Source organism: Sceloporus undulatus, chromosome 2, assembly GCF_019175285.1.
Source record: "Sceloporus undulatus isolate JIND9_A2432 ecotype Alabama chromosome 2, SceUnd_v1.1, whole genome shotgun sequence".
NCBI classification, from domain to species: domain Eukaryota; kingdom Metazoa; phylum Chordata; class Lepidosauria; order Squamata; family Phrynosomatidae; genus Sceloporus; species Sceloporus undulatus.
Window position 1 is genome coordinate 8358011 of NC_056523.1, and position 14954 is coordinate 8372964.

The 14954-nt window shown below is 45.7% G+C and overlaps 1 protein-coding gene across 5 annotated transcripts; it reads right to left on the minus strand.

Moving 5' to 3' along the window:
• Window positions 1-1041: 1041 nt before the first annotated feature.
• On the minus strand, window positions 1042-9642 carry LOC121921932 (zinc finger and SCAN domain-containing protein 23-like). Of its 5 annotated transcripts, none has more exons than XM_042450680.1 (4): window positions 9282-9642; window positions 5986-6804; window positions 4387-4489; window positions 1042-2040 (listed from the first exon to the last, which is right to left on the minus strand). In XM_042450680.1, the coding sequence occupies exons 2-4, from the start codon at window positions 6718-6720 to the stop codon at window positions 1196-1198; spliced, it is 1683 nt and encodes a 560-aa protein (XP_042306614.1). In that variant the 5' UTR covers window positions 6721-6804; window positions 9282-9642; the 3' UTR covers window positions 1042-1195. The 5 variants fall into 5 exon arrangements, with proteins under 5 accessions (XP_042306614.1, XP_042306613.1, XP_042306612.1 ...); XM_042450679.1 differs by having other exon boundaries at window positions 5986-6807; XM_042450678.1 differs by having other exon boundaries at window positions 5986-6801; window positions 9128-9642.
• Window positions 9643-14954: the final 5312 nt, after the last annotated feature.

Here is a 14954-nt window from a genome sequence, read left to right on the forward strand (position 1 = left end):
TTTTGGCCTATAAATTACAGAATCTGCCAGTCAGCATATCAGGAAAAGTAATCCAAAGAAGTAATTTTTCCAAGCCATGGAGCCAAAGCAGGCTGTTGCCTCTGATGTCTGTGGAGTGGTGATTTTGCTCAGTTATAGCACTTCAATCTGCTTTAACTGCCATGACTGTTTCCTAGACAACCTTGGGATTTGTAGTTGAATGAAGCACTAGATTGGAGGTAGGGGACAGCATTCCACCCAACCCTCCCTCTGTGGACTCCACCTCTCCCCTCTTAAACACACAAACACACACACACCAAGCTGTGGTTGGGGGCATTTTTCTAAAAAAAATTAAGGGGGGGGGGTTTGAGGAGGTTTGGAGACCAGTGGAAGGCTTTAGAGACCAAAAAATACTCTCCAGGAATTGCATGTGACTCACATGCCAAACTTTGGCTACCTCTGCACTAGATTCTCTCTGGCAGAGATTCCAGTGGATGCAGCCATAGCAATTACAGCAGCTATTCTCAACCTGTGGGAGTTGAATGATCCTTTTGCAGGGGTTGCCCAAGACCCAGACTTGGTGCCATAATCTATAATATTCTAGTGCAGTGGTTCTCAATCTGTGGGTTACAACCCCTTTGCAGTTCTCAACCTGTGGGTCACGGCATTAGGAAGGTTGAGAACCACTGAATTACTGTCATCAAAGTGACATAATTGTGTAGTGTAAGGGCTGTCCAACAGTGGAACACACTCCCTCGGAGTTTAGTGGAGTCTCCTTCCTTGGAGGTCTTTAAACAGAGGCTGGATGGCCATCTGTCGGGGATGCTTTGATTTGGATTTCCTGCATGGCAGGGGGTTGGACTGGATGGCTCTTGCGGTCTCTTCCAACTTATTATTCTATGATTCTATGATTTGATGAGACCACAAGTTCCTCACACCTTAGTAGGCTAGCAAAAATTGTTGGTGACTAGCAACTTTGGGAGGGGGGTTCACTAATATTTGTTTACAGATTTGGGAAAGCTCTCTCATCTTCTGTCAAGATCAGAAGTCTATGATTCTGTTATTCTACAAGAACATTTATTTCAACCTATGTGAACCATGCCAGTTAACTCAGGCAGAGATAATGGCTAATCACATCTCTGGGTTCTTTTCTGTCTTGTGCAAAGACAGATTCTTTTCTGTCTTGCGCCTCTCCATGCCAGCTGCCAATATCAGATCAGGTGCCAGTCTTGTCTTCGCTGTGGACACTTTGATGCCGTGTGAGATGTGCCTTACGGATGAAATCCCGTCCACATTTGGCACATTTGTACGGCTTGACTCCTGCATGGATTCTCTTATGATTAATAAGGCCAGAGCCTGAGTGGAACCGGCTGCCACACTGGGAGCATTTGTAGGGCTTCTCTCCCGTGTGGGTCCTCGCGTGGATGGTGAGGAGGGAATTGCGGCTGAAGCATTTCCCGCAGGTTGGGCATTTGAAGGGCTTCTCCCCCGTGTGGCTGCGCTTATGGACAAGAAGGTGCGAACTCTGACTAAAGGTCTTTCCGCAAAAGGAGCATTTGTATGGCTTCTCCCCTGCATGGCTCCGTTGGTGATAGATGAGGCCCTGGCGTGAATGGAAACTGCTCCCGCATTGCGTACACTTGTATGGCTTTTCCACGTCGTGGGTCCGCTGGTGGAAGAGCAGATGTGAGTTCTGACCAAAAGTCTTCCCACAGACAGAACATCTGTGGTAGGTTCTCTCTTGAACGGGAGTGTTTCTGCCCAAATCTGGCCTGAATCCTTCCCCAGATCCATTGCTTATCTTTTGTGTCTGTCGCAACGGGGTTTCACCAAGGATCTTTCCATTTGGCACTGAAGAAATGGAAAGCACCACCCTGTTCTTTACGTGGTTTCTTTGCTGTGTCTTTGGTTGGTGTGGATTTAAAGTCTTTCTTCTGTGTTCAGGGTCTTGGGAGCCACTCTCGGCAAATCTTCCTTGGGATGTCCAGAATGGTTCCACTTCCTCAAGTCTTTCCTGTAAAGTGACTCTCACTTCGTGATCATTCTCAGACCTGCAATCTGCTGAAATGGGAAAAGAAAGTGTTCTGAGCTGGAATTGCTTGCAATTTCAAACCTTCCCGAGACTTTGCTTGGTACTGAAAACTGACACCATCACTAATTTCAGAGAAGTAGCCATTTTAGTGCCTTGCAGCATAAAAAAAGAGGAAAGGAGGGGAGGGAGGAGGAAAAAATCAGAATGTAGCAGCACCTTTAACTGTTTATTTGAGCATGAGGCCAAATATCACTGCACTGCATCAGAAGAAGTGGGTATATATCCATGAAAGCTCATGCTAAAATAAAAATCAGCTCCCTTCCTCCTTTTTATGCATCACTGTTATAATCTTAACTTGTGGTAAATGGATGCAGCACTAGTTTATGACAAAGCAAAGACAAGAAACCTATAGCTAACAGGACCCAGCATCCCCAACAGTAAGTGGTAGAATTAGGCCCTGAATGATTAATTCTACCCATTGTGTTCATAGCAAAGATTCTACACTTGGGGGTATATCTACACTGTAGAAATAATGCAGTTTGATACCACTGCAAGTGCTGTAGCTCCATACTATGTTAACCTTGAATTTGTAGTTTTACAAAGTATTTTGTTTTGTTTGCCAAAGAGTGCTAATGCCTCACAAGACTAAATATCCCAGGATTCTGCAGGATGGAACCATAGCAGTTAAAGTGGTATCAAACTGCATTATTTGTATGGTGTAGATGCACCCTATGTTGGCTAAGGGTGTGATCCTATAGCAACATGTAAATCAAAGGCACTGAACCGCTTTCAACCAGGGAGCCAAATTCAGTTTTGGACATTCTTGTGGGATGCGTTCCAGTGGTGGGCAAGATGAAATCCCCAAACCTGAGAACATCCAGCTTGAGAACACGACAGTTTGCCATACAGAAATCAAATATACAATGTTGAATGAGATCTTGACCAATTTTAGGCCATTGGCACTTTTTTTCCAGAAAAAAATTATAATAAAAAAAACCTGGCAAATTTCCAGAATGTTCCAAAATTCCTCCATATTTTAGGACAGAAAGGATGGCAGAGCCAAAGCTGAGAAAAGGTTTAATGTTGAGGTATACTGACAAGCTGGAACATGGAAGAAGGCTGACCAAGACCAAGGTCTGGAAACTAAGCTTTATGAGGAATGACAGGAGGAACTGGGCACGTTTAGCATAGGGGAGCTAAGAGGTGGCATGATAGATATCTCTAAATATTGGAAGGGATGCATAATGAGGATGGAGCCAGCTTGTTTTTTGCTGGTTCAAATTACAAGAAAATAGATTTCACCTCAACATTAGGAAGAATCTTTTTACTACAGAAGTTGTAGAACAGACTGCCTTGGAGGGTTTTTTAGAGACCTTTACAGCCTTATCGGATTATTAAACAAATCCAGCAGGCAAACGAAAAGATGCGTTTTCCACATGACTCTGGTTCTCTCCAGGTTGCAAAAGAGTCAGAGAGTGTTGTAAAAGCATCATTTTTGCCAAACAGATTTTTTCAGCTTAACACATGGGACACATTTAAGGCACTTTTACAACCCTCTCCCATGGTTTTACAAGCAGAAGAAAATGAAAGAGACGGACATCATGCAGAAGGAGAAAAAACTTATGCATCTTTTTATTTGCCTCCCGGGTTTGTTTAGTAAAGTGCTAAGGCTCTTAGAGGTTGGACAGTGGGCACTCCTTCTTTGGAGGTTTTTACTGTATATAGGCGGGATACAGACCTTTCCCTGCTGGATTGGGGCCTGAGCAGCCTTTCCCTGCTGGATTGGGGCCTGAGCAGCCACAGCAGCAGACCCAGAGGCCCCGATCTGCCGCTTTTCCAGGCCTCGGGGAAGCGGCAAAATGCTTAGAAAGGGGTGTCCTTGGAGCTTCATGCCCCAGGACACCCCAGGGAGCTGCTGCTGGGAGAGAAAAGGGTCGCTCGGCGCCTTTCCCCTCAGCTTCATTCCCGCAGCCATTTGGTGGCTGCAGGAACGAGGCATTCCTTAGGAAGGAGCTCCGTTTCAGAGCTTATTCCGGTGCCACAAATAGGGCGCCCTATGCACCCTGTAGCGGTACGAGCACGTCACAGCCGCACCACGCCATTTGGATGTGGCACAGCCGTCACATCAAAATTGTATTGATCTGTGTATAAGTCAACCCAGGTTTTTTGGGATCAATTTTTTGGTATAAATTTTTTTACTTATACACGAGTATATACGGTAAATAGAGGCTGGATGGCTATCTGTCAGTAGTGCTTTGATTGTGTTTTCCCACATGGCAGAGCACTGGACTAAATGGTCCTTGGGGTTCCTCCGAAATCAAAGATTTTAGGATTCTATGACTATCCCAAGAATTATGTGTGGAAATAATCAGTACCTAACAGGTTGAGGTCTTCATTATCCCTTTTGGCTTCTCTGTTTAGCTGGCTCTGTCCACGCTCCTCTCCTACGAAACCAACAGCAACCTCTTCCAGTGGCTCCTGAGACAGCAGGGAAGATCCTTTTTAGCACCAAGAGCGAAGACTGTCCAAGAACATGGGGACTGCCTTGTTCTCTCCAGCCCAGAGGTAGGAACCCTGTTGCCCATGGGAATCCCATGCAACCTATGACACTCCTATGTTACACACCCCCATTTCCTGGTACTTTCCTACCATGTTATAGCCAAAAACACCCCAGACCCAAATATTGAAGAACCTCTTTGTGGAGGCTGAAGAATTTTATTTTTGGGGACTCCCTACCCAAGAACAGTTAACTCCCTGTACCCATGAGAATATACTGGAAGTGTCAATTCCAAGTGCTCAAAAATGGTGGCCATACTGACATGCTGTGGCCCTCAAGAACTCAGGAGCAACCAAAAAATATGGCCGTACAGCTGTTCGGGCTCCATTGCATGCTCTCCCCTGATCTAGTCTGCAACCAACATTCTGTTTCCAGTGGTGGACAACCATGATGCTTCCACAAAATCCACAAGCTAGAGAAGTGTTAGCCTTATTTGTTTGTTGTTGTCTGCCTCACATTGTTTCTGGTTTACGGCAACCCTCAGGCAAACCTATCATGGAGTTTTCTTGCCAAGATTTGGTCACAGGGAGTTTGCCATGGCCTTCCTTTGAGGCTGAGAGAGTGTGACTTGTCCAAGGTCATCCAGTGGGATTTGTGCCCCAGTCTCCTGAGTCTGATGAATACAACACTTAAATCATTACACCACAGTGGCTCACTATCCTATTTTACCCTGCTTTTACATCATTCTTGAGATGTACCATTGTACGTTATTTTATAGCCTTATATTACAATAAGCCAAAGAGCCAGCATGGCATAGTGATTTAAATGCTGGACTATGACTCTAGAGAACAGAGTCCCAGCTCGGCCATGAAACCCACTGGACGATTTTGGGCAAATCACATATTCTTATCCTCAGGGGAAGGCAATGGCAAACTTCCTTTAAACATCTCATGCCAAGAAAATCCAATGAAATTGGAAACAACTTGAAGTCACACAACAACAACACATTACAGCGGGCCTTTTCCTTATGCGGGAGATCCGTTCCGGATCCCGCCTGACTAAGAGGCAAATCCACGTATGCTCGCACCCTATTGCAAACAATGGGGTGCATGCTCACGGCTCGGGGCAGCACATGTATCACAGACACAGTCGCCATTTCTTTAATTGTCTAAGCTGGAAGCTGTCTATAGTGTGCCCGTGAATGGCGCAGGCGCACTGTATAAGTCATTCGGAGTGATGGTTGGGCAAGAACATCTACACTGCAGAATTAATGCAGTTTGACACTGCAGTTTGACACTGCCGTGGCTCAAAGGTCTGTAATCTGGGATTTGTATCTTTGTGAGGTAATTATCCTTCTCTGTCAGAAGGACAAACTACAAATCCCAGGATTCCATAGGATGGAGCCAGGGTAGTTAAAGCAGTGTGAAAATGGATTAATCCAACAGTGAGACAGCAGCCATAAATGAGGCTGGCTCACCTGTTGCTCCCATCTCTCGGTTTCCTCCTGTCTTTGCAGGAAATCCTCGGCCAGCGTGACCGCCTGGGAACAGTTCTCAGGGCTACAATCGCTGACCCAGTTTTGGATCTCCAAGGGCAAAATGCTGAGAAATTGCTCCAAAATCAGCAGCTCCAGGATCTGCTCCTTCGTGTGCCTCTCAACCTTCAGCCACTGGTGGCAAAGCTCCTGGAGCCGACTGTAAGCCCCACGTGGACCGTCAGCCTCCTGGTAACAGAAACGCCGGAAGTGTTGGCGCTGCTTTTCCCTGCTGAGGGCGTCTCCCCGCAAAATGGCTGCTTTCACCTTCCCATAATCCTCTCTGTCTGCCACCTCCAGGCCACTGAAAGCCCATTTGGCTTGTCCACTAAGGGCTGGCAGAAGCCGGATCACCCACTCTTCTTTGGGCCATTGGCAGGCCATGGCTACTTGTTCAAAGGATGCCAGGAAAGCCTTGGTGTCGTCCCAAGGCTTGGGATCCTCTGGCCATTGAGGAATCCTCCATCTTGAGTGAGGAGAGTCCACTTCTTTCAGGAATTGCTGCCACTGGGCTTCCCAACGCTGAAGGATCCCTTCGCTCGGTTCTTGTTTAACCTTTTGCTGCCCCAATATCCTCCTGGGAACTTTCCCAGTACTTCCAGTCGGAATGACGTGGGGGTTCCGAATGGTGCCTTCCAATCCTTCCACCACTCTGAGGCGTACAAGAGGATCTTCCATGGTGACAGTGGCCCCCCACAGCCTCAAAGCCTCTCAGCAGATGGACATCTAGGAAGTAACAAAGACCAAGGAGCTGCTATCCTGCTGGGGATGACAGAAAAACAAAACACAGATCAAAACTTTCAGTCTCTGTCCCTCTTTCATAACCTTTATGGTGGAGGTTCGGATGATGGAATGCAGCAGTGGCATCAAAATGGGGTTACAGGGGGGTGCAACACACACCCCAGAAGAAGGGTGACACCCGATCCAGCTTCCTTCTGCGGCACCCTTCTGGCTTTGCCACAACAGAAGCTTTCTTACAAGTAGACCTTCACTGCTGGGGTCAAAGAAAGGGACTATGCCTCTACAGGCTTTGCTGTGGTGGTGAAGGCCTACTCATCACAATCCTTTCAAATATTTAAACAAGGCTATCATATTACCTTTTAACCTTCCCTTCTCCAGGCTAAACATACCCAGTTCCCCAAGTCTCTCCTCCTAGGGCATGGTTTCCAGACCCTTCTCCATTTTGGTGGCCCTCCTCTGGACACGCTCCAGCTTCTCAACATCCTTTTTGAATTGTGGTGTCCAGAACTGGATGCAATATTCCAGGTGAGGCCGCCTGGCCAAAGCAGAATAGAGTGGCACTATTACCAAGACTTAAACATTCTTAAGTCTTGGAATCTCAGGAGCTTTACAGTTGGCAAGGCGCCGGATGGCCATCTGTCATAGCTGCTTTGATTGAGAGTTCCTGCATGGCAGAATGGGGTTGGACTGGCTAGCCCTTGGAGTCTCTTCCAACTCTATGGAGAATATCACACCAGGATCTTACTGTGAATAAATCGCCATGTAAATATCACAAATTATTTAAAAAGTGTGATCAGGGTTCTCCTGTCAGTGAATCGTCACAGATACGTTCCCTGCTTGCTTCTTGCATGACAAAAGCATCCTTGGAGCTGTGCTTTGGTAAGAACAGGATCTTCTGTTAAGGACTCCAAACGCTTTGATCACAGAGGGAGCAAGCGGGGACGCATCCCCGGAGCATCCATGCTGATTCGCTGACAGGAGAAGCGTGTGGGCGTGTGAACCCCAACTGCACATTTTAAACAATTTATGACGTTTGCATGACGATTTATTCACAGTAAGACCCTGGTGTGATATTCTCCTATGATGCTATGATTCAATCTTAGGGTAAGGGCACTGTCTTGAAAAGTGTGTGTCTGTTTATTTTCCTCACTATCTTTTTTCGTAATTTGAATGGGGTACGGTGTGTAAATAATTGATGCTTTATTTATTGCACTTAATGATATCCCCAGGGGCTGCCCCTTATCCTCATCCTTGTACAGGTGGCTCTCTATATCCACAGATTCAGCATTCATTAACAACCATTCAGACTTGGGGAAATTTTGTATATACTGTAATTGTATATACAAAATATTATATTATTACATTATATGCACTATTGCATATAATGGGACTTGAGCATCCATGGAACCAAACCTCAGTGGATATCAAGGGTCCCACTGTACATAGATCCCGTGGAGGAACTATTAGAACAACAAATCTATTAAGCCTTGTAAACTGCTGCAAGTTGAGCTGGAGTTTTGTACACACTCTTTTTCCACTTGAGCCAACAATGCTGGAGACATATGCAAGTGGGATCATTTTGGCCATGCAACAAAATATGACAAAATCCACAAAAGAGTGATAACTTCGTTGGAAAACCCAAAAGCTGAAAGTACATCATACAAATTTTTGAAGCTTCACTGGCTTTTCTGTCAGGCAAAGATGTTTAAGATCATACAGGAGAGAGAAAGTCAGCAGTCACAGGCCTACATTTTGTCTCAGTGTGCATGTGCATCTATATTGTAGAAATAATGCATAATGTAGAAATTATGTCATGTGCCTTCCAGTCATTTTTGACTTATGGTGACCCTAAGGCTCCCCTATCGTGGGGTTTTCTTGGCAAGATTTGTTCAGAAGAGGTTTTCTGCTCCCTTCCTCTGAGGCTGAGAAAGTGTGAGTTGCCCAAGGGCATCCAATGGGATTCATGGCCAAGCCATGAATCAAACCCTGGTCTCCAGAGCCATAGTCCAATGCTCAGACCACTACGCCACGCCGGCTCTCATTAGGTGCACCTACACTATAGAAATAATGCAGTTTGAATCCTGGGATTGTAGTCTTGCAATATCTTCAGCTTTTGCTGCTGAAGAGTGCTGGTGACTCACAAAATTATAAATCCCAGGATTCTGTAGGATGGAGCCATGGCAGCTCAAGTGGTGTCAAACTGCTTTATTTCTACCGTGTAGATGCACCCTATGAATAAAGATCTCTCTGGAGATGTCAACTTCCTTCTTTTGATGAGGTCTCCTTCCACTCTCCAGCCCAAAATACCTTACTTAAAAACAAACAACAACAAGAAAAAACTCACCCAATTTGCCAGAATCAGGTTTCTCACTCAGGACTTCCAAACCCAATCCAAGCATGCAGGTAAGATCATTGCAGGTAAGGCATAAAATCACCTCCTAAATTTATTCAAAATCCCATATACATCTATATATCTATAGTATAGATGTATATACATATATATTATTAAATCAGGTTCCAGGAGAGGGATAAACAGGATGGAACCCAAGGAACAAATCCAGCTTTTACTGTAGTGTTTACATCCTGGGGCAGCTGATCTAGGAGGATTTTTGCTCTCTCCTTTCTAGGCATCATAAAAAATCCTCCCTCGGACTCTATAGGTTTAACTCCTAGAGGTCCCTTCCTCAGCCTGGTTTCTGGCAGCCCAGCTGGGGAAAGTTGCTGATTTTGAACTGTGACTTCCAAAATCCCTACATCATCTTGGAAAAAGTTATTTTCGGACTACATCTTCCAGCATTCAGCAGCCAGCAAGAACAGTGACCAGGCTGATGGGAGGATTCTGGGAGCTGCAACCCTGCAAAACACTCCCCTCTCCAAACTGCCTGCCAGAGGTGTTAGGTTACACAAGCTTCATCATCCCCAGGCTCCTAGAAAGCCAAGGCTGCATCTGCACTGCAGAAATAATGCAGTTAATAAGGAATCTAGTTGGAAGAGACATCTAGAGCAAGCTAGTCCAGTCTTCTGCACTTGCAGGAATTCACAGCCTAAGCCTTCCTGATAGGAGGCCATCTAATTAATAGTTAATAATAACTCCTGATAAGGAATTTACCTGATAAGGTGTTTGTTTCAGTTATGTTCGCATATTATTTTAGTCTTTTATAGTTTTGTGTTTTAGCATCCGTTTTTGATTATATGGGTTTGATGTTCTGCCCTTTTGTGGAAAGGGCAATATAAATCATCATCATCATGGGATCCTGAGATTTTGTAATTTTACAAGGTCTTGAGCCGCCTCTGACAAAGTGTGTCGGTGCCACACAAAACTATACATCCCAGAATTCCATAGCATGGTGCCATGGCCATTAAAGCGGTCTCAAACTGCATTAATTTCCAAGTGCAGATGAAACCTTGGTTTTTCTAGGAGCCATGCTGTTGGGGATGTGGGCTTGTGTAACCTAAACCTCTGGAAGGCAGTTTGGGGGGTTTCTGTAAAGAAATGCTGAAGGCCTTGGACTTGCTTCGGGGGGGGGGGGGGGACCTGAATAACAACAAATTGTCAGATACAGTGGTACCCCGGGATCGAATGCGCCGCGAAATTTCCGGGTTACGAAAAAAATCCATTTAAAAAAACTGTTCCGGGTTACGAAGGTTATTTCGGGTTACGAAAATTTTTTTGGTGCTTTTCGGCGCTATTTTGCACGAAATCGCGGCTTTTCCCCATTAGCGCCTATGGCTTTTTCGCCTTACGAAGATTTTCGGGTTACGAAAGCGGCGGCGGAACGAATTAATTTCGTAACCCGGGGTACCCCTGTATAATAAATCAAATTTGTTTTTCCATTGCACAGGAGAGCAGAATCCAAACCAACAGGTTAAAATTACAAGAAAACAAGGACTCTCCTCCCGTGTAATTAAGGTGACCTTGAGCAAGTCACACTCTCTCAGCCTCAGGGGAAGGCTGTGACAAACCTCCTCCAAACAAATCTTGCCAAGAAAACCCCGATAGGATCGCCATACGTCAGAAACAACTTGGAGGCACACAACAACAAACACAACAACAACTTTATGTCCTAATAACATAAACTTTGAAGAAAAATCTTGAACGTTTATGTCATTAGGAAATCTTTCCTTGATGTTATAATATAATACAGTAATAATAATAATAAAATTTTATTTATATACCGCTTTTCCATTGATCAAAGCGGTTTAACAGCATATATAACATACAATATAAATATTAAAACATGAATATATTAAAAATCCCCCCATATACAAATAACAAAACCATATCTCATGCCAGCTCAGCAGTGCTGTCAGGAGGGGAGGGAGAGCATACAGAAGTCAGGAGTCAAGGGTATGCCTGCTCGAAAAAGTGTGTTTTCAGCCCCTTCTTAAATTGGTCTAAGGAGGTGGCCGAGCGGAGCTCACCGGGGAGTGAGTTCCAGAGCTTGGAGGCCAAAATAGAAAAGGCCCTCCTGGTGGTGGTAGCCAATCTAGCCTCTGGAACTCTTAGCATTTGCTTCCCGGCTGATCTGAGTGTGCAGGGCGGATTATATGGAGAGAGGCGGTCCTCCAAGTACCCTGGGCCCAAGCCATTTAGGGCTTTATAGGTAATAACCAACACCTTGTATTGCGCCCGGAAGCGAATGGGCAGCCAATGAAGGTCTTTTAAGACGGGTGTTATGTGACTGGTCCTAGATGTATTAGTGACCAGTCTAGCTGCCATATTCTGCACCAATTGCAGCTTCCGGGTATGGTACAAGGGTTGCCCCATGTAGAGCGCATTGCAGAAATCCAAACGAGAGGTTACCAGAACATGTACTACTGTTTCAAGTTCCCCCCAGCTCAGGTAGGGACGCAGCTGGCATATCAGCCGAAGCTGATAACAGGTGCTCCTGACCGTCGCATCCACCTGAGATGTAAGGTGGAGCGACGAATCAAGAAGCACCCCCAGACTGCGTACCAAGTCCTTCACAGGAAGCGTGATCCCATTCAGGACAGGTGGAAATACCGCCATCCCTGGGCCAGGAGAACCTATCATGAGCACTTCCGTTTTCTCTGGATTCAGGCTGAGTCTGTTTTCCCTCATCCAGCCCATTACGGACTCCAGACAGACAACAAGAGGAGAGATGCCATCCTTGGTCACTGAATCAGTCGGAGACATAGAGAAGACTATTTGGGTGTCATCAGCGTACTGATAACCCCGCGCCCCATGCCTCCGGATGATCTCTCCCAGCGGTTTCATGTAAATGTTAAAGAGCATGGGGGACAGAATGGCTCCTTGAGGGACCCCAGATGTAAGGGCCCTCTTATCAGAGCACACGTCCCCCAGCTGCACCATCTGGAACCTCCCGGAGAGGTAGGATCGGAACCACTGGAGTGCAGTGCCCCCAATTCCCAACTCTGCCAGGCGCTCCAGAAGGATACCATGGTCTATGGTATCGAAAGCCGCTGAGATGTCCAAGAGCATCAACAGGGACACGCTACCCCTGTCCATGCCCAGACGGAGATCATCGACCAGGGCGACCATGGCAGTCTCAACCCTGTAGCCCCCCTGAAAGCCGGTTTGAAATGGGTCCAGATAATCTGTTTCATCCAAGATCGATTGAAGCTGGATTGCAACCGCCCTCTCGATCACCTTACCCAAAAATGGCAATAGCGATACTGGCCGATAATTATTATGCATCAGGGGGTCAAGGGAGGGCTTTTTTAGCAATGGTTTTACAATGGCCAATTTTAAGCTAGCTGGAAATTGCCCATCCCTCAATGATGTATTAATTACACTGGTCCCCCGGGTTACGAAATACCCAGGTTACGAAATTTTCGGGATACGAATAAATCCCATAGGGATTTATTGCTTCGGCTTACGAAGGTTTTTTCGGGTTACGAAAAAACCTCTGCGCTGTTTCAAATGGAGCCGCGGCGCAGCCGCGGCTTTTCCCCATTAGCGCTTATGGGCTATTCGGCTTACGAAGTATCCCGGGTTACGAAAGCGGCGGCGGAACGAATTAATTTCGTAACCCGGGGTACCAAAGTATATGGTGTAACATGGATGTTACTACCGGTCCCCCCTGAGCCGCTAGCCATGAGGGACAGGGATCGAGGGAGCAAATTGTCTTCCTAACACTTCTAAGGATCTTGTCCACATCCTCGGTACTTACAGACTCAAAGTGATCCAGTATAACCGAGTCCACGGAAGCTCTGGATGCCTCTACTCCGGGTTCTGCACCAATGCTAGCATCAAGACCTTCCCTTATCTGAGAGGTTTTATCCGCGAAGAAGTTGTTAAATTGGTCACAGCACGCCTTAGATGGTTCAAGGATAGGGTTCAGAGCAGTTAGCTCCCTCACCACCCTGAACAGCTCTGCTGGACGCGACTCCGCGGACGCGATAAGTGCAACAAAGAACAAGTTCTTTGCTGCATCTATCGCCTCTCCATAGTCCTCCAAAAGTTGGTCTAGGAGAGCCTTGTCGGATAAGTGCTGGTATCTCCGCCAGGCACGCTCTAGCTGTTGTTGTTGTGTGCCTTCAAGTCATTTCCAACTTATGACCACCCTATTATAGCATTTGCTTGGCAAGATTTGTTCAGAGGTGGTTTGCCACTGCCTTCCCCTGAGGCTGAGAGAGTGTGACTTGCCCAAGGTCACTTTAATAAGGGCCGAGCGTCTGTGACTTGCTCAAGCTCACCCAGGGATTTCCATGGTTGAGCCGGGATTCAAACTCTGGTCTCCAGAGCCATAATTATCACACGGGGAAAATCAGGGCTTTAAACAATTATTATCCAATGAAAATCGCGCAAAGATTTTCACAAGATGTCATAATTAAACAGCCATTATCCTGGGAATAAACAGCAACAAATCAATCAAGGGAAATCCTGTTTTGCGTTGTGGTTGCACACTGGAGTTGCACATCCTATCTTTTGCTTTGTGGCTGTGTATTCTATTATTTGAATTGTAGTGGTGCATTATACACTTTGTATTGTGATTGTGCTTCCTTTTGCACTGTGGCTGCGCATTGCAGTTGTACATCCTATATTTTGCACTGAGTTGGTGCTTCCTATACTTTGCATTGTGGTTGCACTTTGCAGTTGCGCTTCCTATATTTTGCTTTGTGTTTGTGTATCCTATACTTTGAATTCTAGTTGTGCATCCTATGTGTTGTACTGAGATTGTGCATCCTACATTCTGCACTGTGGTTGCACAATGCGGTTGTACACCTTACATTTTGCATTGAGGTAGTGCATCCTAAACTTTGCATTGTGGCTGCGGATCCCTATATTTTGCATTGCAGTTGTGCATTGTGCGTTCCACAATGGCATACTTTCAGTGTTGCTGCTCTACATGGGGGTTGCTTAGTGCTCATATTGCATATTTCCTCATGCAAGCATTTACACTATGGTAAGGAGATGTTGGATTGTGGAGACAGCGGTATGTTGTAAGACCAAGAGCATGATAGTTCCAGGCATATAGCCAACTTAATCATAAATAAATACAGAACAGCTTGAAGAAGAAAAATTAAAATAGAGGACCGGCTTATAACAAAGCATCTAGAATTTTGTTGCATTTGGTGGTCTTAAAGAAAGGTGTCATCAAAAATGTGGGCTTTTGGGAATCAAAAAGTACAGTACAGTGTTCTTGAATACCCAAGGCAAAATGTGAGACAATGGCCTGTTACAGACTGCCAAAATAAAGCTGCTTCGGGTCTCTTTGGAGGTACAGGGGTACCCCGGGTTACGAAATTAATTCGTTCCGCCGCCGCTTTCGTAACCCGAAAATCTTCATAAGGCGAAAAAGCCATAGGCGCTAATGGGGAAAAGCCGCGATTTCGTGCGAAATAGCGCCGAAAAGCACCAAAAAAATTTTCGTAACCCGAAATAACCTTCGTAACCCGGAACAGTTTTTTTTAATGGATTTTTTTCGTAACCCGGAAATTTCGTAAGGCGGCGCATTCGTATCCCGGGGTACCACTGTATGCTGTTTAAATGATGCATGCATCCTAAAAATCTGGAAGCTGCACCAAAGCTGCACTCCAGTGATTAGGAATGGAGTGTGGCTTTGGCGCGACCTCCAGACTCTTAGGACCCATGCATAATTTAAATAGCATACCTCCAAAGAGACCCAAAGCAGCTTTATTTTGGCAGTCTGTAACAGGCCAATATTTTTTTAAAAGGAGAAAGG